This window comes from Letharia lupina (assembly GCF_014066315.1).
Source record: "Letharia lupina isolate WasteWater1 chromosome Unknown contig_12, whole genome shotgun sequence".
NCBI lineage: Eukaryota > Fungi > Ascomycota > Lecanoromycetes > Lecanorales > Parmeliaceae > Letharia > Letharia lupina.
The window spans coordinates 1797181-1819468 of NW_023502981.1; the positions used below are offsets into that span (position 1 = coordinate 1797181).

General features: G+C 51.3%; 7 protein-coding genes across 7 annotated transcripts; 3 read left to right on the forward strand and 4 right to left on the reverse strand.

Moving 5' to 3' along the window:
- Positions 1 to 625: 625 nt before the first annotated feature.
- On the reverse strand, positions 626 to 2398 carry HO133_001517 (uncharacterized protein; the record flags this gene model as incomplete). Its single annotated transcript, XM_037292447.1, has 3 exons — positions 626 to 1860; positions 1913 to 2074; positions 2131 to 2398. 3 exons carry the CDS (start codon positions 2396 to 2398, stop codon positions 626 to 628), a joined length of 1665 nt encoding a protein of 554 aa, XP_037151866.1.
- Positions 2399 to 3334: 936 nt separating this feature from the next.
- On the reverse strand, positions 3335 to 4257 carry HO133_001518 (uncharacterized protein; the record flags this gene model as incomplete). Its single annotated transcript, XM_037292448.1, is given in 2 exon segments — positions 3335 to 3413; positions 3431 to 4257. The coding sequence occupies 2 exon segments, from the start codon at positions 4255 to 4257 to the stop codon at positions 3335 to 3337; spliced, it is 906 nt and encodes a 301-aa protein (XP_037151867.1).
- A 2721-nt stretch (positions 4258 to 6978) lies between these two features.
- On the forward strand, positions 6979 to 7698 carry HO133_001519 (uncharacterized protein; the record flags this gene model as incomplete). The annotated part of the gene is made up of 2 exons (XM_037292449.1): positions 6979 to 7204; positions 7304 to 7698. 2 exons carry the CDS (start codon positions 6979 to 6981, stop codon positions 7696 to 7698), a joined length of 621 nt encoding a protein of 206 aa, XP_037151868.1.
- A 628-nt stretch (positions 7699 to 8326) lies between these two features.
- On the forward strand, positions 8327 to 12240 carry HO133_001520 (uncharacterized protein; the record flags this gene model as incomplete). The annotated part of the gene is made up of 6 exons (XM_037292450.1): positions 8327 to 9844; positions 9930 to 10245; positions 10308 to 10763; positions 10814 to 11355; positions 11414 to 11799; positions 11865 to 12240. The coding sequence occupies 6 exons, from the start codon at positions 8327 to 8329 to the stop codon at positions 12238 to 12240; spliced, it is 3594 nt and encodes a 1197-aa protein (XP_037151869.1).
- A 1064-nt stretch (positions 12241 to 13304) lies between these two features.
- On the reverse strand, positions 13305 to 14883 carry HO133_001521 (uncharacterized protein; the record flags this gene model as incomplete). The annotated part of the gene is made up of 4 exons (XM_037292451.1): positions 13305 to 13916; positions 13967 to 14425; positions 14490 to 14743; positions 14796 to 14883. 4 exons carry the CDS (start codon positions 14881 to 14883, stop codon positions 13305 to 13307), a joined length of 1413 nt encoding a protein of 470 aa, XP_037151870.1.
- A 2795-nt stretch (positions 14884 to 17678) lies between these two features.
- On the reverse strand, positions 17679 to 18758 carry HO133_001522 (uncharacterized protein; the record flags this gene model as incomplete). The annotated part of the gene is made up of 1 exon (XM_037292452.1): positions 17679 to 18758. The coding sequence occupies one exon, from the start codon at positions 18756 to 18758 to the stop codon at positions 17679 to 17681; it is 1080 nt and encodes a 359-aa protein (XP_037151871.1).
- A 1873-nt stretch (positions 18759 to 20631) lies between these two features.
- HO133_001523 (uncharacterized protein) lies at positions 20632 to 21476 on the forward strand (the record flags this gene model as incomplete). Its single annotated transcript, XM_037292453.1, has 2 exons — positions 20632 to 20909; positions 20960 to 21476. The coding sequence occupies 2 exons, from the start codon at positions 20632 to 20634 to the stop codon at positions 21474 to 21476; spliced, it is 795 nt and encodes a 264-aa protein (XP_037151872.1).
- Positions 21477 to 22288: the final 812 nt, after the last annotated feature.

Below are 22288 nucleotides of genomic sequence, written 5' to 3' on the forward strand. Positions count from 1 at the left end.
CACTCGTCAACTACAAACCGCCCAAAGATGGGAAAAAGACTCTGGACCCTACGTAGGCGATGGAATCGAAGACGCAGTGAAAAGAAAGCACGTCTCCTGATATCTCCATCCGCATTGTTCCGCGCTACTGGGATGCTAAGACGCACTTTCCGAAAAAAAGTCATTTAAAAGAAGAAAGCTGGTTTTTCCACTCGCTATCTGGTTTCGACATGACTGATCCGTGAAACGCCAGGCTTCTCGGACCGGAGGTGGTGGAGAACGGATGCCCTCATTTCCCCCCTAGATGTAGAATGGTGTGGAGAATCGAAGTTGCCGTGAATGCTGGATCCTTCTCCCCCATGGGCAGAGGGAGCGAATCGAATGATGCTGTGGTGCCGGACACCCATTTCGCTCGTACCCGTAAAGTAAGTAGATCGTGTGTCGAAATCGACGCTGCTGCGGCGGATGCTGGACACTGGCTTCTCGTGAATGGGGGAAGGCGAGTGGAAGCATGCTGTTGTACCGAACCTCCATATTCTCCCCTAGATGACAAAACGAATCGAATTGAAGGTTTCTGTAGTGCTGAAATCCCGAAATCTGCTCCTTTCCCCAAGCGTATGCAGGCGTTCGCACGGAGCTCGTGGGCTCATAAGACTCCCCCGGGTAACTGAATGCTACTCTGGTGCCCCCTCCCGTTCCCCAATCCTCCCGCGTCATACCCTCCGCCTCCACCACCCACACCCACACCCTGCCCTCCTCCACTGCCTGTGGGCCCGCTATGCCCCTCCAAGGGCGCCGCATGCCTCCTCAGCATGAACATGGGTTTCCTTCCCTCCTTATCAAGTTGCTTAAACAGTATCAACGGCTTCTCTCGTAACCCTAGACACCGCTCTTGATCGCCGTACACAATGTATAGTGCGTAATTCTTCCAGTCGGCGTTGATGTTGTATTTTTTGAGAGCTGCCGGAAGGACCCTCTCGCAGGGATCTTCCATGCTGACGCGGAAGGATTTGAAGATATTGACCGAGGGTTCGCGGTTGTTGCCTGCGGAGGAGGATGGTTCATCTTGCATTTGCTGTTGCTGCTGCTGCTGCTGTTGCTGTTGCTGTTGCTGTTGCTGTTGTCGCTGTGGTTGGGATTGCTGGTATGGCTCAGGAGGTGGACCACGGTTTCGCTGGCTGCCCGGGGTAGGTGTTGGGTTGCTGCGGTCGCGGTCTCGATCGGAGGTGAATGTAGAGACTGACGATGTGTAGCCTTGTGAGTCTTCGGCGTGGGAATAGATGGTTCGAGAGCCGCCACTCGATGGTTGCTGATCGCGGTAGGTGCGTTGGTGGAGGGTGGGTTGATTGGCGTATGTATTTGGAGAGGTCGGTGAAGGTATGTTTGCTTGCGATGGTGATGTAGAAGCTTGAGAGCCTCCCATGGCGGTGGTAGTAAGATGATTCGACGCTGCGACGGCGGCTGCAGAAGGATCGAGTGACGTATCAGCCTGACGACCTTCGGGTATAGACTGGGGTATATGGGTCGGGGAACTGCTCTTCGGCGTGCCGCCGAGGAACAATCGTTTGGTGGAGAACTTGCGGGATAAGCTGCTGCCAATCTTTTGCTCTGGTGGCAGCTGTGATACCATTGGTGACATCCCATCTTCGTGATGATTGGGACTGTGGTTGTTGTTGGGATGGTAAGGTAATGGTTGGGAGTAGTCTTTTGCCATCCTGAAGATAGGCAGAAGCTCGTCTCGTAGTCGCCGGTACTCGTCGGTGATCTTCCGCAATTCAGCTTCGGCTGCTTGAATGCGGTGGTCACGTATTTCGATTGACTTTATGATGCGGGAGATGTCATCTCTGGTGGCGGTCTGATCCTGAGCCATCGCATCGGCGGCTGATCAACGTGTCAGAACTACCCAAAAGAATGAGGAGGATGGGGAAATTACATGGCGGTATCCAATGGTCCGAGTCTATCGGAATATCTTGCTTGATCTTCACATCGTAGACGCCCTTGAGGATAGTGAGTCTATGCCCAACACTGATGATGGCCATTTCCTTCAATTCTTCATGGCGTAAGGCTATCAGCGCTTCACCGACAATCTCGTTCTCTGTACCAATCATGCTCGTTAGCTTCGTTTGAGAAGAGGCGCATGATCACCCCTACCTAAGAATTTGTCACAATACTGCGGCAGCCCCAGACTGGAAATGTAGTCTGCGCATTGTTCTGTCGTCCACCCCACAACTGTATTCCCAGGCGACAGCTTTCCCACGTCAATATTGTGTCCCAACGTGGTAGGTGTAGGCTCGGTCGAGGGAGGGTCAGAGTCGGTAGGAGAGGCATCATCATCGGTAGCAAGGAGGGGTGAGGTCATAACGCTCCTCTCGTACTCGTCGTCTGCGTCTGAATCATGGTAGGTTGGGGGTATGGCCATCTTGTGACAGGCTGCTGAGGGATGCCCCTATGTCATGGCAGGCGTCAAAATGATGCTGGGTCTGTAGAGGTGCCGCGTGCTCAGTGCAGGGCTAGGAGGGCTCTTCTGGCTTCTTCGCGGCTTCTTCTGGAAGGCTGAGGTCTGCAAGCAAGGAGCAGTGAGACTCGTAATACACAATGTCCCCGCGAAGGTACCTTAGAGACACGGGCGTCTATTATTGAAGGTTGGGCTTGCAGTGTGGGGAAAGCGACAAGGGCAACGCTCTAACGGTTGTTATTCTTGCTCACGTCAGACAAGGACTGATTAAACAAGCATTCTATTGTATGGTGTTTCTGCTTGTGAGTCGGTTGTTTTGGAGGTGAAATAGACTGCGGGGGGGGTGGAGGGTTCGGTGAGTAATGAGTGGTTAATAGAGAGTCCAATTTCAGACTGTAAGCCAAGCCGTCAGCCCTGTTGCCCCAAGTTGCCCAACGCTTTAGGGAAAGTGGCATGCGGCTCCTTCCCGAGTAGGCGTCAAGCATAATAACATCTGCATAATTCATAATTATTGAGTACCTCACTATTATTTATACACAAGGCGTTGAAGTCCAGAGATCCAACCACACCATCATCCACATTTGAATCATACAAGTATCCCATGGCACAAATATATAGCTGATGTAAACATGACTATGACTACAAAATCAGGGCATTGCTATGATATTGTGTGTGCAACGACAAGTCCGATAAATGTCACATCGTTTCGGTACCAAGATAGCCTCAAGGATCGAGGTCGTCTTCGAAAACTCAAGATCGGTAACATTGAATCATAAAGCTATCATTTGCCTCAGAGGTCATCGTACAGAGTCATCGTCAACTGCATTAGAAGGCTCCATTGAACGCCACGCTCAAATTGCTATCTGATTAATGAAGATGAATATCAATCGCCGCCCAAGTTCATCTATCATCGTCCCGCACGCTAGCCTCGTATATGCAATCGCGTCTCAAGTCAGTGACCTCGCTGGCCTCCAACACCCTATTCAGAGCTCTCACAGTACCAAAGCTACAACAGCAGATCCTGCCAGTAGGGCAAACAGCCACACCCTGACTGTTGCGTCATGGCATGCTGAAGACCCTACATCCAGCGGCGTCCCTCCACCGTTGTCATTACTGGTAGATGTCGAGGTGCTAGATATCGAAGTGGAGCTCTTCGTGTGTGATGTGCTGGTCAAAGCATCTGAAGGTGACTCTGGCGCTACTGTAATCCCAACGACTGCAACGCTCGTAGTTGTAGGTTCAGGAGTGACGGTAGTTGGAACGACTGTCGTGGTCGAGGATGTAGCTGCGGCTTGAGGCGTGGTAACGACTGTCGTGGTCGAGGACGGAGCAGCGGCTTGAGACGTCGTAGATGTAGTAGCGCTCGAGGTGGTTGAGATGGTAATAGTGCTGGTAGTCGCTACGCTCGCTTCCCTCGCTGCAGACTGACTACCAATCGCCCCATCCTGCCCTCCAGCCTGTCCGAGCTCAACTCCCCCACCGCCAGGGTTTGAATCCCCGTTCGCAGTCGAGCAAATTGTCTGGACACCCAACCCGTCAAAGAATAGCCCTATCAACGTGTTCGGATATGCGCTTGTGCCAGCGCAAGCTTCGTTCAAGGCAGTTGTCAGACTATCGAGGAAGCCGACGCACTTCACGGAGCAGCCTTTCCCCGCGAAGTCGGAATTGGAGCAGTCTGTGAGGGGCGTGTTGTAGGCGTTTGTGCAGGCGGCGTCGAAGCCGTTGATCGGTTGGAAGGTTGTGAGGGTGAGGGCGGAGGTTGCTTGAAGAAAGTGAATTAGGACCAGGGCAGTGGAGAACGGGGTGGCGGTTGAGAGGCGCATGGTTGCTTGTTGTGTGACGTTCTGAAGGCTGCGAGATGGGATGTGCGCAGAGCTGTCTTCGGCCCCTAGGCTTGCGTTGAGAGACCGTGATATCAAGAGGGAGCTCGAAAGCTGTTTTGCTACGTGTGTTGGCAGGTCCTGGAGCTGGCGCAGCGGACAATGGACGTTTGTGATAGAGAGCAGCCTGGTTGTTGATCTGCCAATCGGAGAGCAAGAGAGCCGCTAGCAGTTGCACCAATCCATCAAAGTCATTACTAAGAGAGCGACAGTCGGGTTGAAAGGAGTGTTTATGTTCCAATACTTTGTGCGACGTGCCCACAGGATCTCACTCCCAAGGTAAATGTGTTGTTGGTGCTGTGACGACGTGCAAAGGTGAGAAGCAAGGCGCAGTCAATGCGCAAATCTAAAGATCGGCGACCGAGATGATGAAATAAAGAAACCCCCAGGGCGTCAATTCACTTTCATGATTTCATCTTGTATTTCTGGGGGAATAGCTCGGAGAGCTCCCCAGTTTTGTAGGCCAAAGAATTGAAGGAAATTGTAGAGACTAGAGACACGAGACGGACTTGAAACGGTGGTGACGGTGAAGGAGCGGACTAATCTAAGCGCCATATTTTACATACGCGATCCGGTCCGTCGATTGGTTCAAAGGCAAAGCGTGACAGGCGGCTAGGTCACTTTAGGCCATGCCTGCGAAATTGCTTGCTTTGTATGTCCATCGTATCAAATCAGCATGAGGTGGATGAGTCTTACTGTTATGTTTTGAAGCTGCTAGAATTGAGACTTGCCATGTACAACATGATTCATATCTGCTAGTATCTATCTCTCTGCGCCTACAAGTAACCCTGATTATCGCAGTACAGCAGGATCTGGAGACCCTCGAATTTCCAGTACAGAAACCATCATGGGTTGGAGTGGGATGGAAGGCATTGATGGTGCAAACTTTCATGGCTTGCTCAGCGGTCACTGGAAGGCCCGGGGAGGAAAAGTAGGTAAGTCAAGTAATACTTTACTCGTGAAGATCGTGTTTGGGCCAGACGAACGGCCAGTGTTCTTGTTCGCAGTCACATCACGGACCGGAAAATGTATGGTCTCGATTATTTTGTGATGCATGAGAGAAGGAAAAGGGAATCTGTAAAGGGCATGGCTGACGCTTGATATTTCCCGATGGTTCGTATGGTGTCCAGGAACCATGGTTCACATCCTCATTTGTGATTGATCGCAGGCGTCGTCCCCATAGACGACTGACCATTAAGAGACCCTCGTCTATCTACGTACCTCATCGATTTATTATATCAATATCACTGCTTCAAAGTAGATGGATTCTCTCTCCACAGCCTACTTTAGGAGCAGAGAGCCTTTTTAAGTGTTTGTCTTCTTGTGTTTTTGATCCTACGTCCTCCCAAGCTACAGAATGCTCTGTTTTGTCTCGGTAAATCTGCAGCGTAGGCGCCTGTTCTCTTCAATGTGTCCTGCTGCTGTCTCGTCATCTCGCCGGAGCCAAGAACGAGTCTTGAGCAACGAAAAGGGTGACTATTTCTCTTCTAAAATTTGCCGAAAACTGCTAACAAATTACTCGCTTTAGGTCGAGTGCTTTCATGCTGCGCTTCCTCATTGGACTGTTGTGGGGGTTTCTCTTCTCTGCTTTCCTTTTTCTTTTTCTTTGTCTTTTTCTTTTCTTATACTGAAGCCAGGAGAAACATTGCTCGACGATGAGTGAACGAAGCTGATACATGACGAGTAAATAGATATATCGATCAAATGGCATGACAAGTACTACCCCAAAGGCTCACACATGACATTCTTCCCGCCTGGCCTCTCCCATCTCCCAAAAGCAGTAAGTTTTGCCAAAGGGGCTCTCTGTTCTCTGAAAGTCATGGTCCCAGCGGTCCCACGGCATAGGCATACTGAGAGTGCAGATGGTTGAAAGAACGTAAAGAGTGCAGGTTGTAAATGAGAGATTCTGAATGGGACTGATGTCGTTGTCGGAAAGAGATTGCCGTGCTTCGTAGAACACCATCCCAGGCAAGGCCAATGTTTCACACGCAGTGCTGCCATCCGTCATGTGTCAGTCAGGATCAGCTGTCACAACGAGACAGAAGACCATGGAAGATTTGGAAGCGAGACATTTCGGAAGTTCTACGGATAGAAGTGAAAGTTATACTGAGAATAGCAGGATTCCGATCTTGTGAAGGAATAAATTATTTGTTTGAAAGGCTGCGCCAGTATTCAGCCACTGTATAGAGGTCTGCACCGAAAGTCCTGCACCCGCCAAGACTCTTGCGCTCAGACTTCGGATAACGCCCCACCTAAAGGGTTACCTAGACAATACGTCTGGAGTTCTTCGGAATCGCACCTAGCCCTAGCCAGGTTTCGGGGCTTACTGCCCCTATCAAGGCTAAAAGAAGTACCTTAAGTCTCATCATGCGCTGTGAGAAGATATTTTTAGGCTTCCCCTCTACAGGGCCGCTTTCCGAAAGTAGGGTTAGGGCTGCACTAGTGCGGGTGCAGGACTTTCGGTGCAGACCACTGTATGATGTGGTTAAAGCCGACTCAGCCCCGCCTAGCTCCGCGAAATGCCACCCGCGGGGTCCTGAATAAAACCCACCCCAACATCCTCTCTCTTCACATCTTACCTACTCGTCTTACATTTACAATCCTCCTGTCCTCAACATCCTATCGCAGCGAACTCACTCCAAATCCAGAATCACCCAAATTAACATGTCAGACCCATACAACCAGTACCCTCCAAATTACGGCCAGGGTTACCCGCCACAGGGACCCCCGCAGGGTTACGGCCACCAGGAATATCCACCTCCACAACCTCAGTACGGCGACGCACCTCAAGGCTATGGCCCACCTCAGAGAGTGAACTCATTCGGCCCTCCTCAACAAGGAGGATTCCAGCACGGACAGCAAGGTGGCCAATACGGTCAATACGATGCCAGTAACCCCCAGGGTCAAGGCGCTTACTAGTAAATCCTACAATCTCTGCGTCTCGCCCCTGCAACTGACAGCTCCTCTAGCGGAAACCCACCGCCTCAAGATCCTCGCTACGGTTCCGCACCTCAATACGGCCAGCCACAGTACGGCCAAGAGGGTCACCAGCAACAGCAACAGGGCTACGGCCAAGAGGGTCGTGACCCCAACGCTCCTTACGACCCCAACGCACCACAGGGCGAAGAAGGCGAGCGTGGCATAATGGGTGCTATTGGCGGTGGACTAGCAGGTCGTTATGCCGGCAAGCAGATGGGAGGACATAGTTTCTTGGGTATGATTGGCGGAGCGATTGCGGGGAGCAAGTTGGAGGATGCAGCGAAGGAAAAGTGGGGAGGAGGTGGATCTCAAGGTGGAGGGCATCATAACCATCACCATGGCAGTCAGGGAGGAGGCAGCCAATATGGTGGGAGCAACTTCGGCGGAGGAGGTGGGCGGTGGTAAGGGGACTTGGCGAAGACTGCAGAGGAGGGCGAGGCTGCAGGTTGTCTCTACGGCCGTTGAAAAGGGAAAGCGTTTGCGTGTATGACCTTCATGAATCATAGGACATCCGGGGTTTGCTACCTTTATGCCTAGCACTTTCGAAGCTTTCTCGGTTCTTCTAGATGGATCATTCTGTCCTCCTGAAGGGTCTTTTATATGTCGAGGACAGCCTTGCGGAAGAAAATACTCAGCATGAGAAAGAGCCGACACAATACTAACTAGCGACACGCTAGTGCCATGGAAAGCTTCTGCTCAGAGCTTCAGATTCTCTTTTGACACTCTCATCCATCTTTCACATGCTACAACAGTAGCAACGTCAAGTAGAAATGGCATGTGAACTAATTATTGGTCCTATAGGCTGCCCCACAGGCTGACATGACTGTTCATATGCAACTAAGCCTGCAGCTTAAACAGCACCCCTCCTTACTTCTCATTATGTCTCATTCCACACACCGTCCGCCAACACCTGTAGGATCACTCTCAACGAGATAGAAATACATCCGTGTGTTTACTTGAATCTTAGCTCCTGATTCTGGAGTTTTCATTCTCATCGTGCCTTGTTAACATTGCATACCTGTAGCCCGTCATCATGGAGGTCATCGTGCGCAACCTCCATGAACAGGTCACTGAAAAACAGGTCGACAAATTCTTCCGCGATGTTCTTGATAAGCTCGGAGTCAAGACCTACCTCTGTCAAAAATTGAAGGCCCGAGGAACGGCCACGATCACAATCCTTGATGTTAGCAAAGCTCGACAGTTCCTAAAGATGCATGGCCAGACTGAACCAGGTGCGAGAGGATTCGTCTCCGTACCCGTGAAACTTTTCCATATGGGCCGACCCATCAACTGCAGTGTCAGCAACAAGCCTCCGGATGAGTTTATCTTGCGCAGTTTGAAGAAAGAAGAAAGCGATCGGTATACCGCAAGCCAGTCCAAGAAGCCAAGGATCGTCCAAGGGAGAGTGGATGAAAGCCGCCGACCAGGGACTCATAATCGACGTGCTTTCGACATCAGCTCTCTCATATGCGGGCAATGGGACTACGTGGGTGCCGACCTTGCCTTCGTCGCTAATTCGCAAGAGCGAAAGAAAGGGCGTATGATCTTCGGTCCTCGCAGCTTGTTGATCAAGCTTTGGCCACAAGATCTTACGTCGCCACTTCAGCAGGTTGAAATTCCTTACAGCAGTGTCCAATCCATGACCGTGGGCTCCAACACCAACCCATCTATCACCCTTTCACTTTCAGAAGCACCAAAAATCTTCGAGAACTTGGGTACTAACATCCTCGAAGTCGCACTCCAGAGGGTGGATATCCGCAAGGGAAGCCAAGAGTTTACGAGGAAGCGGATCACAGCACTCAGCAAAGAACACGAGACCGTGGTGTCAAGTTGTCTTTGCTACAGGATCATACTCTCCAACACCGCTGACATTGCTGGTGTACGAGCGTTGAGGCATCTCCCAGAGGTCCCGGACAGCATTACATGGGACACTTCTGCAGTCGCGAAAACCCCGTTCGCTGCTCAAATGACAACCCTGCATTCAGCCCTGAGTGACTCAATATATGGCAGTCTGCCGTTTGACTTGAAATTTCAGATGCAAAAGCTGGCTCAGAATGGTTATCTGAGTCCAGTCAAGGTGGTCGAACTACTAGCAGTGGTGTCCCGCCATGCTAAAGAGCGAGACGTCAGGGTCGTCACCCAAGCCGTAGGGACTTTGTGTGAGCAGATACCTTTCGCCGGACCAGCCACTGAGGCCTCGGAGCTTAGTCTGGAGACGTTGGCGCAGATGTTAGCAGAGAATGAAGACTCCATAATTCGGGGAGAGACTTATCTGCCTAATCTTGCAGACCAGTACGACCATATCGCATCCGTTCACAAAGCGATGGTGACCCCAACGGGCGTATATCTCTATGGTCCAGAGCCAGAGGTGAAGAATCGGGTCCTCCGCAAGTACTCCAATTTCCCTAACTATTTTCTTTCTGTCTCGTTCTTAGACGAGGACGGAGAACCCCTTCGACTCGATCGCAAAACGTCCGGCGAGGTGATTTACCATGAACGATTCAAGAGAGTACTAAAAGGAGTTATTATCATTGCTGGCCGGGGATTTGAGGTATGTAAGCTGTCCTCAGAAATACATAATCATCATCTCATCTCTCCAGTTCCTTGGATTTTCCCATTCTTCGCTCCGGTCTCAGACGTGCTGGTACATGGCACCGTTCACGCTCAATGGATGTTTAACATACGCACCGGCTGTCATCAAAGACCTCGGTGACTTTGATTTGATACGATCACCTGCGAAGTGCGCAGCTCGAATTGGACAGGCCTTTTCTCAGACCTTCAGTTCCATCCACATTCCTCAAGAAGCATTCAAAACCATGAAGGATGTGGAGCGAAATGGCCGGACATTCAGTGATGGAGTTGGCACATGTTCTACCGAAGTGCTCGAGAAGATTTGGCGCGAATACCCTCAACGGGGACTGAAACCCACGATCTATCAAGTCCGATTTATGGGTAAGCGTGACTAAAAGCACTTGATTGATACTCGTATGCTGACATGCATCGTCGTCTTGCAGGTGCAAAGGGTGTCATCTCTCATGACCCTGAGCTTCCAGGATCCGCTCTCTGCCTGAGGCCTTCTATGATCAAATTTGGAGGGACAAAGGCTTCAGACATCGAAATATGTGGCGCCGCCTCCAGACCGTTGCCGATGTTTTTGAATCGGCAACTTATCAAGATACTCGAAGATCTTCACGTTCCAGATGAAGCTTTTCTCAACCTCCAAGCTGATGCGGTCGAAAAACTTAGAATGACCACCGTATCTCCAATCAACGCAGCGAGCTTCCTGGATAGAAACTTGATCGGAAAGCCAGCACGAACGCCCTGGCTGATTCGCAAGTTGTGGGCAATTGGGCTCTCGTTCACTGACGATAATTTCCTGCGCAACAGCGTTGAGCTAGCAGTTCTGGTCCAGCTGCGAGAGCTCAAGCATAGGTCTCGCATTCGAGTTGAGAAGGGCGTGACGCTATACGGTAACTTCTCTTTTGGCATACATGATGCGTGTGACTTATGAACTATCTAGGTATCATGGATGAGAGTGGTATCTTACAAGAAAAGGAGATATACTGCTGCTACACACACAACGAAGCAGTACCCAAGCACCTCACTGGCAGTGTCGTTATTACAAGATCTCCTGCGCTACACCCAGGCGATGTACAATGTGTGACGGCAGTCGACGTTCCAGCGCACAGCCCACTGCGAGCACTCCACAACGTTGTAGTCTTCAGCCAACATGGCCAACGAGACTTGCCTTCGCAGCTTAGCGGAGGAGATCTGGACGGCGACCTTTACAACGTTATCTACGACGATACTTTATATCCCAGACGGATTTCACAACCAGCTGATTATCCCACAGCTACGGCCATTGATATTGGCAGGCCAGTGGAGAGATCGGACATGACAGACTTCTTCCTTCAGTTCATGGAGAACGACAACCTTGGACTGATCGCTACTCTACATCAGATCCTGGCGGACCAGTCGCCTCTAGGAACATTCGGCTCGGACTGTATCAAGGTTGCTGGCATGCATTCTACGGCGGTAGACTTTTCGAAGACTGGCATCCCAGTATGTATCAGAACACGACATAAGAGCGTTTCTCCATATATCATAATGACATTCACAGGTCAATTTTCTCGATTTGCCTAGATATCCGAAAGCTCGCCCAGATTTTCAGGCGCCGGGCCCACGAGTCCTTGTGGAAAAGAGCATCAATCTGGAGGAGGCCGACTTGTCAACTCCTCCAGATGAGGACAATGAATTCAATGAGGTAGCGAACTATGGTCCACCGAAGCTACGTTACTACGAGAGCCAAAAGGTGCTCGGGAAGCTTTACCGCGAAATCGACGAGCACAAATTCTTCGAGGCAATTCAGGAACAATCCAAGATGCCTGGCTCCAATCATGGTAAGACCCGCAGTCTTGCGGACGCTGTTTGGAACTACGTCCGTGAACAAACGACCTTGATCGAATGGCAGCATTACTTGACCTGGGCTGGGGACGTGAGAGACAAGTAAGTGGCGCTCCATTGCAGCTGTATCCACGATGCAGGAGGAAACGAAACTGATGGATCTTCAGCTACGAAGAGAATCTCGTCGACACAATGCTCCAGTACTCCAACCATCCCCAACACTTCGTCTCCGAAATCGAGGTCTTCTCCGGCAACATCCTCGGCAAGAACGGCACGCAAAGCAAGCGCCAGCGCGAGTCCTCAAAGACAATGAAAGAGAAGCATGACCGCGATATGGAGTATACTGTCCTGTGCATCACCCGCGGTGACGGAGATAATAGCCGAGCAGAAGCCCTTGAGAGGTCGATCGCCTGTTTGTACGTGGCGTGCAATACGCCCAGAGTGAGGAAGAAGGTTGGGACGCTGGTGAGCTTCGTGTGGATCGCGGCCGCGGTCTGCTTGAAAGAGGTGGAGAAACTGCAGGGTGTGCACGTTTTGTTCTAAGGAAGATACCCTATCGGCGTTGCGTGACTGCCGAAATGAATCATGATGTGTGGTGCACGGTCGTTCTTATCATCGGACTGCGGAATAGAGAGAGAGAGAGAGAGAGAGAGAGAGATGTGATTAGAGCATGCATGGTCATTTATGTATTGTCGGAGCATTTGATCTGATCAAGATTTCTATCAATCAATCAATCAATCAATCAACCTTGTTACAACGCCAGAGTAATCCCATCACTAACTAGCAAGTCAAGCCGTTGCTCCAAACCTTCCAAACGGCAAGGGAAAAAGACCCAGATACGAAATCGTAAAGCTCTAACCCCGTCCGTCCGTCCGTCTTCCTTCCTTCCTTCCCAGCAACCCTCCCACCCCGCCCCTAATCGATCATCCATCCATCCTCTCATCCATCCATCCTTCCACGCCTCCTCCTCCTCCTCCTCCTCCTCCTCCTCCTCCTCCTCCTCCCCACCATCGATCATTCAATCATCCATTCCATCCCCCCCCCCACCCCCTCATCCTCCCCAATACCCCACCATCCTGTCCTTTCCCCCGGGCTAAAGCGGACGGAGACGGGAGTGGTTATGGATACAGGGTTCGAGGCGATGATCGTGGGCTTCAGTTTAGGAGGCCAGAGTGCGCCGTGCGTGTCCTGGTTCGAAAGTGGCGGGCTGGAGGGGTGGGGTGGGGTGGGGAGGGAGGGAGATGTCGGGGCTGTTAGAGGAGGGTGGAGGGTGTGGAGGGGGGTTGAGAGAAAAAGGGGAGAGGAGAGGTTGAGAGCGGCGGTTGGGGAATGATGTCGAGGATCGCGGTTGGGGACGTGGGGTTGGGGACTTGGTTATGTTTGGAGGACTTTGGTTCGATTCGTTGGGGTGGCGTACATGTGCGTGATGTTGAGATTTTGGGAAGAGTAGTGCACGTATGAGGTGATGGATAGATCAAATGCCATGGTGAACGCCTGGGCACGCTATGCGATTCGCTTCATGCGTTTATTCCTCTGCGAGTGTAAATTGGGAGGGTTCAACGCTATGGTACACCATGCCGGAGGTTCAAAGGGAAATATTCATTCAATCAGAAGAGTGACAAGGAGAGCACAGCCGCTGGGATCGCGAAAGACAGAGCCCAGCTGGCTGCCCACAGACGCTGGGATCCGGACGAAGGCTTTGCTGATGTCGTGGTTGGTTTCCCGGATGTGGTGGTGGTACTCGAAGACGACGGAGTGGTGCCGTTTGCCTCCGCCTTGCTCGCAACGGTCGTGTTGGCGTTGGTAAGGGCAGAAGAATTGACGGCTAGGTTGGCCAGGAAGACGTTCAGGGCACTCAGCTCCTGCCCGAGGCCGGTCTTTCCATCGTACTCGCTCTTCGTCCAGCGCGTCCCACAAGTCGTTCCGTTTTTGCCTCCGGAACATTGCCTGGCGGCCCCTTGTGCCGAATGCTGGAGGTAGCTCATGATTACGTCCTTGGTAAAAGGCGCAACCTGCATAGCCTCACCCATCCATTGCGCTGTCAAGCCCTTGTAGGCATACTGGTCGGTGTCGCATGTCCCAATTGACTCACAGGCCACCTCGGTCATGATTCCGGGATTACCGGAGGTGCCATCGGTGTTGTAGGCTCCTGTAAAGAAGACGGACATGGTTGCGAGCAGCTTATTCGTACGGATCTTCCACGTCGCGTTTGTGTTTGTCTGCGTGTTGTCAGTGTGAGTGGGCGCAAAGCACGGAGAGTTGGGCGTACGAAGTTGGTCATCACGGCGCTTCCATACATGAAAGCTCCAGCGGCGTACGTCCACTGCAGATGATCGATCTTGCTGCAATTGCCTTTGACCAGTGCTCCGTCAAAAACCCGGTAGTCATGATCAATAAAACCAATAGAGCTTGTCCAGTCATAGCTTTTGGTAGCCCAGTCGGCGTAGGTCTGGTTTCCCGTGTACCTAGCCAGCCGGGCGGCAAGTTGGAAGAATGCCCCAGTCGATATAGCGTTCTTGTAGTCGTATCCCTGGTTGAAGTTGAAAATCTGCCAGCGCAGGCCCCCGCCACAGGTCGATGTATTCCAGCGGGATACTTGGTCGTTGAATGCGTTGACAGCGAGATCGAGCCAGGAGGGGGAGCTGGAGGTGGCGGTGGAGGGGTAGGGGAACTGTAGTTCTGCTGCCCGCATGGCGGTTAGAGCCCAGATTGCTTGATCATCGTTTCCCTGTGTTGGCAATGGCGGTCAGCTTTTTCTACCAGATGCCTTTCAGCACGTAGGGGAGCGCTACCTCAGCCTTGGTCTGATTGGGCGACATGTAGTCGTTGTCCGGTCCCACTTGCCAGAGCAAAGCGCGCTGTACAAGAGCAACGTACTGAGCATCTCCGGTGTAATTCCAATAGTCGATCATGCTTCCCCAGGCGGCACCCGATTCCGACCAGAGGTAGGGTCCTCCGAAGATGCCAGGATCTTGCCCTGGGTCTATCCCATGGTAATAGCTGAACATGTCCTTGGCGACAATGCTGGAGGCATTCTTGATAGAGGCTGTAGTGACATCAGTAGATTGCTCTGCCTTTATATCGCGAGTAGTACTCACCAGAGCTAGTGATATCGAGTGAGAGCCCGTTGGCCAGCAAGGGACTGAGGGTGTACAGTAGCACAGAGGGTCTGGTTGGTAATAGCATCTCGAGGTAAAACAGGGAGAGGGATGATGGTAAGCAAAGATGGTGGTAGTATTCGGATAATGGTGTGTAGAAGTGAGGGATGACATTGTCAAGATACCTTTCGCAGAGGTTTTCGGCATTGTCACTTGAAGGAGCTGGGTCTGAGCCTCAAAAATGGGCGGAGTGCTTTGAGGAAGTACAAGGGTGACTGATGTTGCTTGTAAGTTGTAGGAGCTCAGCGGTCAGGGTCCTTTGGGTTTCATGTTTCAGCCCTCAGCCTTCAGGAAAACCCTAACCCTAAGGCAAGGAAAATAGTACTGCCGCCGCTATTTTTAGCTGCTGTCAGAAGTCGTCACACTCACGACACCCTACAATCGGGAATGCCAGAGACCCCCGCGACGAAAGATCTATCGCAAAAAGTTTCGATGTACAAGTTGTAGATGTTATCTAATTGAAGAAAATTTGAAGGCAGAGTAATCAAATTGAGGAAGTATTGATCGAGTTATGCTAGTTTGTAAGAAACCGGGATTTCTTTGCATGTACAACGACCGGCACAGCCTTCGCCCGCTGCCACCCATTCAAAAGCGACATGCTCCGCTAAATCCTTCATTCCGCAAGGCAAGACGACATACTCCAAGCCCCCATCCTCCAGCTATGAAAGAAAAAGAGACCATGAAAGCGATCCAGTCGGCTTCGTCCTCCGGCATCTGAATCTCACTCCGTCGTCGATCAGCCCGTCAGCGCCAGCCTCGCAAACGACGACCAATGACTGCCCCATGCGCTCCTACAATTTCCCTTGAATTTCCGTCCGCGTCAAGCATCTGGCTCCGTCTTCTCCCACGTACCTAAACAGTGGGGTCGAAGGCAGATCGACCAGAGATGAACCATCGTGGCCCCACTGCCTTTTTCCGTCGAGTATTGCGCCTCGAGTATCAGTTTCTGGAGGAGCATTGCTTGGCTGGGAGACGATGTGATGTCGCTTGCTGCGAAGTCGTGCTGGCTTGGAACGGTTCGCGCGACTTCGGAGAAGATTGGAGGTGCGGACGTTGTTGTAATTGTTCCTGTTGCGGAAGTGGTGAAATGGGCCGAAAGAACGGCGACGAGGGTTGCTTTGCCGATGCACCGGGCGCCTAAGAGGTAGACATTTCTCGGCATCATCTGGTTTTTCTAGACAAGGCGCGTCTTCTTTGGTTTGCCTCTGATGTTCTCGGACCGTGGCTTGTATATGAGCTCATTTATCACTCGATTGAAACGTGTGCATATGCAAGGATGACTCGGCAGCTCCTTTGATGCACACCTTCCCCTGTCTTTCTTGCGCTCTTACCATTCTGCACTTTACCAGGCGAACGTTCACAGACGGCCTCAGCAGGAAGTGCCAGTGGCTCTCCTGACTAATTTTGAAATCCATGCGTTGAGAATGGCGAAGTCAAACGTGAACAGCCTTGTGATCACCCTCCAGGGTTCAATCAGTCCTGATGATTGCGATTGCTTCTATTCTGTATTAGATCTACCAGATAATTCGACTTTGAACCCACTAAGACTGATCAGGTCCGTCAGCGTCGTCTCAAATTCTATAAAGCCGGCACACTCCTTCGGTTCATCAAAACATCAGCTAATAGAGCAACGGCCAACGACCCACTGGATAATTTCATCGGAATCTCTTTCGCCGACTTTCGCCTCAGACATCCCAATAGCGACCCTCCAATGAAAGAAGAAGAGATTTGGAGCAGACGAGGAGAGCACGGTTGGGCCAGGATGGATAGATGGGCTCGATGTCAAAGCAGTCATCTCAGGCTGGGCCTACCATTTCATACCTCGCGGATCTGAAGCGATGACGGAGAAGGTCTGTATGGACGATGACAAACACCAAACAAAGCGAAAGGCCATCTCGTCGGCTACCCGAGACCTCTGATCAATACATCTGAGTGATTTTGTCCCATTGTTTATCAGCAGTTGCAGAAGTGTTCTCGACAGCATCGAATGCTGCAATGCGTTTATTGTATGCTTGAAAGCAGCTTTGATGTACAATGACACTACCGGCGAGGCTTGAAGGTTCCCGTTGCGTGTGAGAATGGTGGGGCTGGTATTTCGATAGTATTGTGTAGGGATTAGACGAGAAGAAGCAGCTTGTCGCTCCATCGGCAGCGCTTTGGGTCACCTGGAGCAGCAGGCGGAGGTTGTAGCTGTATACGAGATTGGAGTTACGCCCAGAGTCAATTCAGGTCAGGGGCCTTGGGTTTCAGACGCCGGGTTGGCGGGGAAAGGGTGCTGCCGCTGCTATTCACGAGTGTAGTCATGTCCGGGAAGAACATCGTTGTGCAGGTGCTTGCGACGACCTGGGGAAATTTTGTTGTAAAATTTATCTATAAGGTAGGTTTTCATCACTCCTTGGTGTAATAAGCGTGGAGAAGCCTTCTCCACCGCTTCCATCACTCCCCCCAAATGGTGTCAATTCGACTGCCCGCTCTGCTTCCTTGTCGTTGAGAGCGGAGCTGCTGAGGTGCTATGTACTCGCCATTCAGCTGGTGTCTTCACGCTTATGTCTTACGTCTCCCACTTAGCCCCCAGAAGGATTTCTATAATGCCGGAACGCTCTTGGGGCAGCCATGGCATCCGAGTTTCTCGATTCGAGGCATGCGGCATACTTACTTCGGGCTCGAGGTCCAGGGGCGGTGTGCGGCGCTTAATTTGCCAGTAGACCAAGAGGATCATGCTAGACTAATCATGGGTGCTGGCTGCTCTGGCCGCGTCTGCTTACGTGACGCTGGATGATAAGGCACATGAAAATGCTACCTAATTATGCCTGACCAGTCCTCTCAACTGTCCTGAAAGTTAGCACTTGGCGGATCCCGATCCAGCATGTACGCAAACTTCTGCCGATTCCCCTCTTGCAACAGGTACCTCGGCACATCCATGTTATCGTCCACGCGATCAAATACCTCCGTCTCCCTCTCAAAGAGATCTTCCCCTTTCCTGACCCTTTGTAGCAGCCTCTGCGGGTCAAGGATATATGGATCGTTGTACCCTTTGTGCGAGAAGGACTCAATCTTATTCACCAAATGCTTCATCGTCTGCATACACGAACTGCAATGCCATGCCGCGTTGTAGAGCTCCACGTGCGGCTTTCCGGTGCGCAGGTCCTCCGGGTTGATGGTATCTTTGAGGCCGTTGAAGAAGGTTGCTTGGGGATGAGCCCATTGCTCGCCGCGGTGGAGCCATTGGAAGCTGTAGTAATAGAAGTGACTCCGAAGGGTGACTCGAGGTGGGAAGGCGCAGTTGCGTAGTGTGACAAGGGTGCTGGGACGGGGAATCTCGTCGACGTCGCCGATGACGAGAACGTCACCTTGGGTAGGAGCTTGTTCGCCGGACAGGGAGGTGAGGGCTTGGGTGAAGAGGGCGTTGCGAGTGAAGCGTTCGTGCTCCCAGGTATCACCTGCGGGAATAGATGAGTCGGTGAAGTTCACGATGCGGTGGATGATCTTGGAGTGGAAGGGCTCGAATTTGGAGTAGTTGTTCTCGAAGTGTAGAGGTTTGGGATTTTCCTGGAATGTGATGTCTGATTCCAGGATGACGAAGTAATCAACTTCCTCGTTTAGATCGTTCAGACGGATCTCTAACCAATCGAGCTCGGTATTGATGAGGAAGAGATCGTAGACCTTTCGGCGTTGAGCCCGGGTTTCGTAGATGTCTAAACGGCGTCTTTGGCAGAAAGTTGAGGCATCTTGGAGTGAGAGGAAACCGAGACTCGGGTCGCCTTCGATCAATGCCGTGTATGGTCCCTTGTAAGGGACATTGCTTTTGTCTTCGTGATGCCAGTAGAAGTCGCGTGCTACGTAGGATAGGGCGTAAAGGAGGATCAGAGCCGCAAGCAGTCCGAGGATTTGGCGCTTTAGCATGGAGAGCCTCATTGGTCACATCGTACTTGCGACTTTTTCGGAGAGAGAGCCTCTTGGGGGCTGCTGAGGAGGTCGGCAAGAGGGATGTGTCTCGTGATGTGTTCAAACCATCACCAAATGTTAAACGATAAAGTACTCTAATATTTCAAATTTCAAGGGTCAGGCTCAGGTACCCGCAGATCTGCGCTATTTTTAGGTATCAAACGCCGTCCAACGCCCGCCCGAGGCTGCCGCTTTTAGGGTGACTAGCATGATTCAGCCTAGGAAGCCTGGGAGTGCTCCATCCCCGTACTCTTCAATTCTTCAATCTCATCGTACCTACAACATGCTGATCAGCAGAATGCCACGTCCTGTTGTAGACCTTGCTCTCTATGTACTAACCGCAAGAAAGATTCCGAGCAGATGCGACCCAAGTAAGGGCGGCTTGAACTACTAGCAAGATAGCAAGGAATACAGTATTCAAGTACGCTCTACACCAGAGGCTCCCAACTTGAAAAAGCACCGGCTCGGACCAGAGTTAGCTGGCTCCCTGGACGCGAGTATGTAGGAAGCTGGAGCATTTTCTCTACCACGCAAATGCTGAGATAGCCACGTCTCTATGGGTACATGTATGGTGATAGAGCACCGAGTTCAAAATCAGGCTTCCAAATCCCACTTATGACATCGGTTGAAATGAAAGCCTTGGTCAACTACGGACCTCTCCGATCCGGGGAGACAGCCCCAATGATCGTATAATTGGGAATTCAAGATATGGTAGCAGTACGAGAATGGAAAGCTGTAGAGTTCTTGGGGCTATTGATCGAATGCTGGTGGTTTTGCTAAGCCGAAGTGACCCTCATGTGAATATGTCGGTAACCTTTTTTTGCTCAAAGCATCGGTACATGATTGGCGGATAAAAAACTTCCGCTCCCATCCCTGGTGTACACGACATCGCAGACACAACAATTTTACTGCCTTTTCATCTGGATTAGGAAGGACCAGCATCTCGAAGGAAGGACACATCTCTCTGAATCTTGGGAGTTGTAGGGTGGGGAAAGATTGGGAGTATATTCGGTGGTGGGAGTATGGGGAGAAGGAAGAGGTGATGAATCCGCCGGGCGGGAGACTTGATGGGAGATGGGAGGATGGTGGAGAAATAGAAGGAACCAATAAGGTACGGTCCAGAGGTAGAAGGATGACTGGTCTATGTAAGACTGGTGAGTGGCCCAGATATCTACTCGTAGCCAAGGCCTACTAATCATGCTGGCTAGGCAACCCCACTCAACTGGTGGCGTATCGTTACTCGAAGAATCCGCATCCAGGCGTACACTTCGATATAGACCGCCTTTCTAATATTGACTTCTGGTGTGTTGAGTAGGTCATTGAAATGGGTCGGATAGAGACAAAGCACCGACTTCTGCGGGCGATGTTTCATCAACAATTTTCATCCTTGTCCTTCGCACAGCTTCAGCCACGCTAATATCTCGGACTACCTTACGAATCTACGAAATCAACATGGCACATCTTGCCGCCAATTGGAGCTTGTTTTTTGGAAAATTGATAACGACGGGCGGGGATCACTCGGTAAAGCTCAGGGTCCATTCTTGGTATGCCTCGAATTGCAGCCATACTATCATCTCTTTACTCTATACGAGTAAAGTCGCGATAGGGCCGTTTAAGGGCAGGTCATAGACTTTGCTCTTCACGAGGTTATTTACCGTTTACGCAAGAGGCGTTCGCGATGCCTAGATATAAGGGGCCTCGTGTCTCATTTATTGTCTCATTCCACCCGAGTTCATCAAGAATTTAAGCGTTACTGTCTCTTTGCGTATATCATTGGTTGCATTCGCTTTCCATGGCCAAGTCACGCTTCCTGAGCTTCTAACCTGCCAGTATGTTGTCGGAAAGGGAAAATATTGCCACCGCCGAACTCGCAGTCTACATACCCTCCATCGCTCTCGCCATCGCCATCATTTTCAAGCATGGCTTCTCCAAAGGCAGGCCGCGGATCTACCTCATCCTTTTCTGCGGGCTGCGCACAGCAAGCGCAATTTTGGAGATCCTCAGCGCCAAGAATCCGGCAAATCGTGACGACGCTACCTGGACCGCCATCCTTGGCTCTATTGGACTCAGTCCTTTATTTCTGGTCGCTTCAGGTCTGCTGAGAAGGGTGTACGTCTACCTTGCTTGAGTTTGGCCATCGAGCTAACATCATGCGACAGCAATGACTTCATCGCCGGTGGCACTTCCCGTACTCGTCTTCTTGAGATGCTTCACATACCGATCATGCTTGCTCTGATCCTCTCTATCGTTGGCGGCACTCGGATCTCGTCGTCCGACACATCCAAACTCAACTCCGGAGAAACATTCGGAAAGGCCGGTGCCATCATATCCCTGATCTCCTCTGTTGTTATTGTGGCATTCGCCATGCTCGCCATGGCCGAGTCCCGCGACCTCCCACGGGGCGAGAAGTGCATCTTATACGCGGTCCTGGTCTCGCTTTCTTTCCTTGCCGTCCGCCTTCTCTACAGTCTTCTCGCAGACTTTGAAGATAACAACACGTTCAATATCGTTGGTGGGAATGCAACAGTCCAGCTATGTATGGCTATCATCCAAGAATTCGTCGTCACCTTTTTCTTCCTCGTTGCTGATCTCGTGGCCCCTGCGCTGGACAGTTTGGTCAATGGAGCTGGTGGTATTCCCATGAACAGCTACAATGTTGGAAAAGGCGTTGCGTAGGGCACTTCGGTAGCTCCTAATGGCGACTAGGGGTAATTCGCGCTCATGTGAAGACTATGAAAGTGCTGCCGAGTTGACGGCCTGCTCTGAGACGCAGGTCGTGCAAGGATGAGTTGGAAGAAGGCCGGATGTCGGAATGGCCGCGTTTGCAGAATCTTGCACCTGTCCAGGATCAAAGCTTTGACGATCCGGGCATTCGGCCGATGCATGCGAACAACGTCTGTGCTTGATCGGAGTGCAACTCGAGGAAACCACCAGACTGACGGAAAGCAGCAAATCTGCGCACGTTCATGTTCAACGTGCTGTGAGCAGGGCTCATCCATTCGCAAAAGATGAAAAAGCATGACGCACCGGCGACGGTATCCATTGCTCAAATGCCATTTTGGTCTCATATATGCGGTCTTGCCGCCATTTGGTGCACGACAAGTGAATATATTCCCGTGATTGCGAATCTTACCTACTTCTTTTTGGTGCCACGTCAAAATGCGCTCCTTTCCTTGTGGGATTTTCTTGTCCACAGTCTAATGCAAAGCTCCACATGCAACTAGAGTTCCCAGTTACTCCAAACTCGAAGGCGTGCATCGAATAAGCCCGAACAGGCTAAATTGCTAAGTATCTAGGCTGCGGGCTGACGTCTTACCCCACAAAATACAATAAAATCAATGTCATCTTATTGCGGGGTTGCCGCATGGGCATGGATTCCTCACCATCAAAAGAAAAAGCTGACATCCAGCTTCCTTTATAAGTTAAATTTCTCACCTGTGCCTAGCTTTGGCCGAGTCGATTTTACATCATGCGCAACGTGCGGGAGG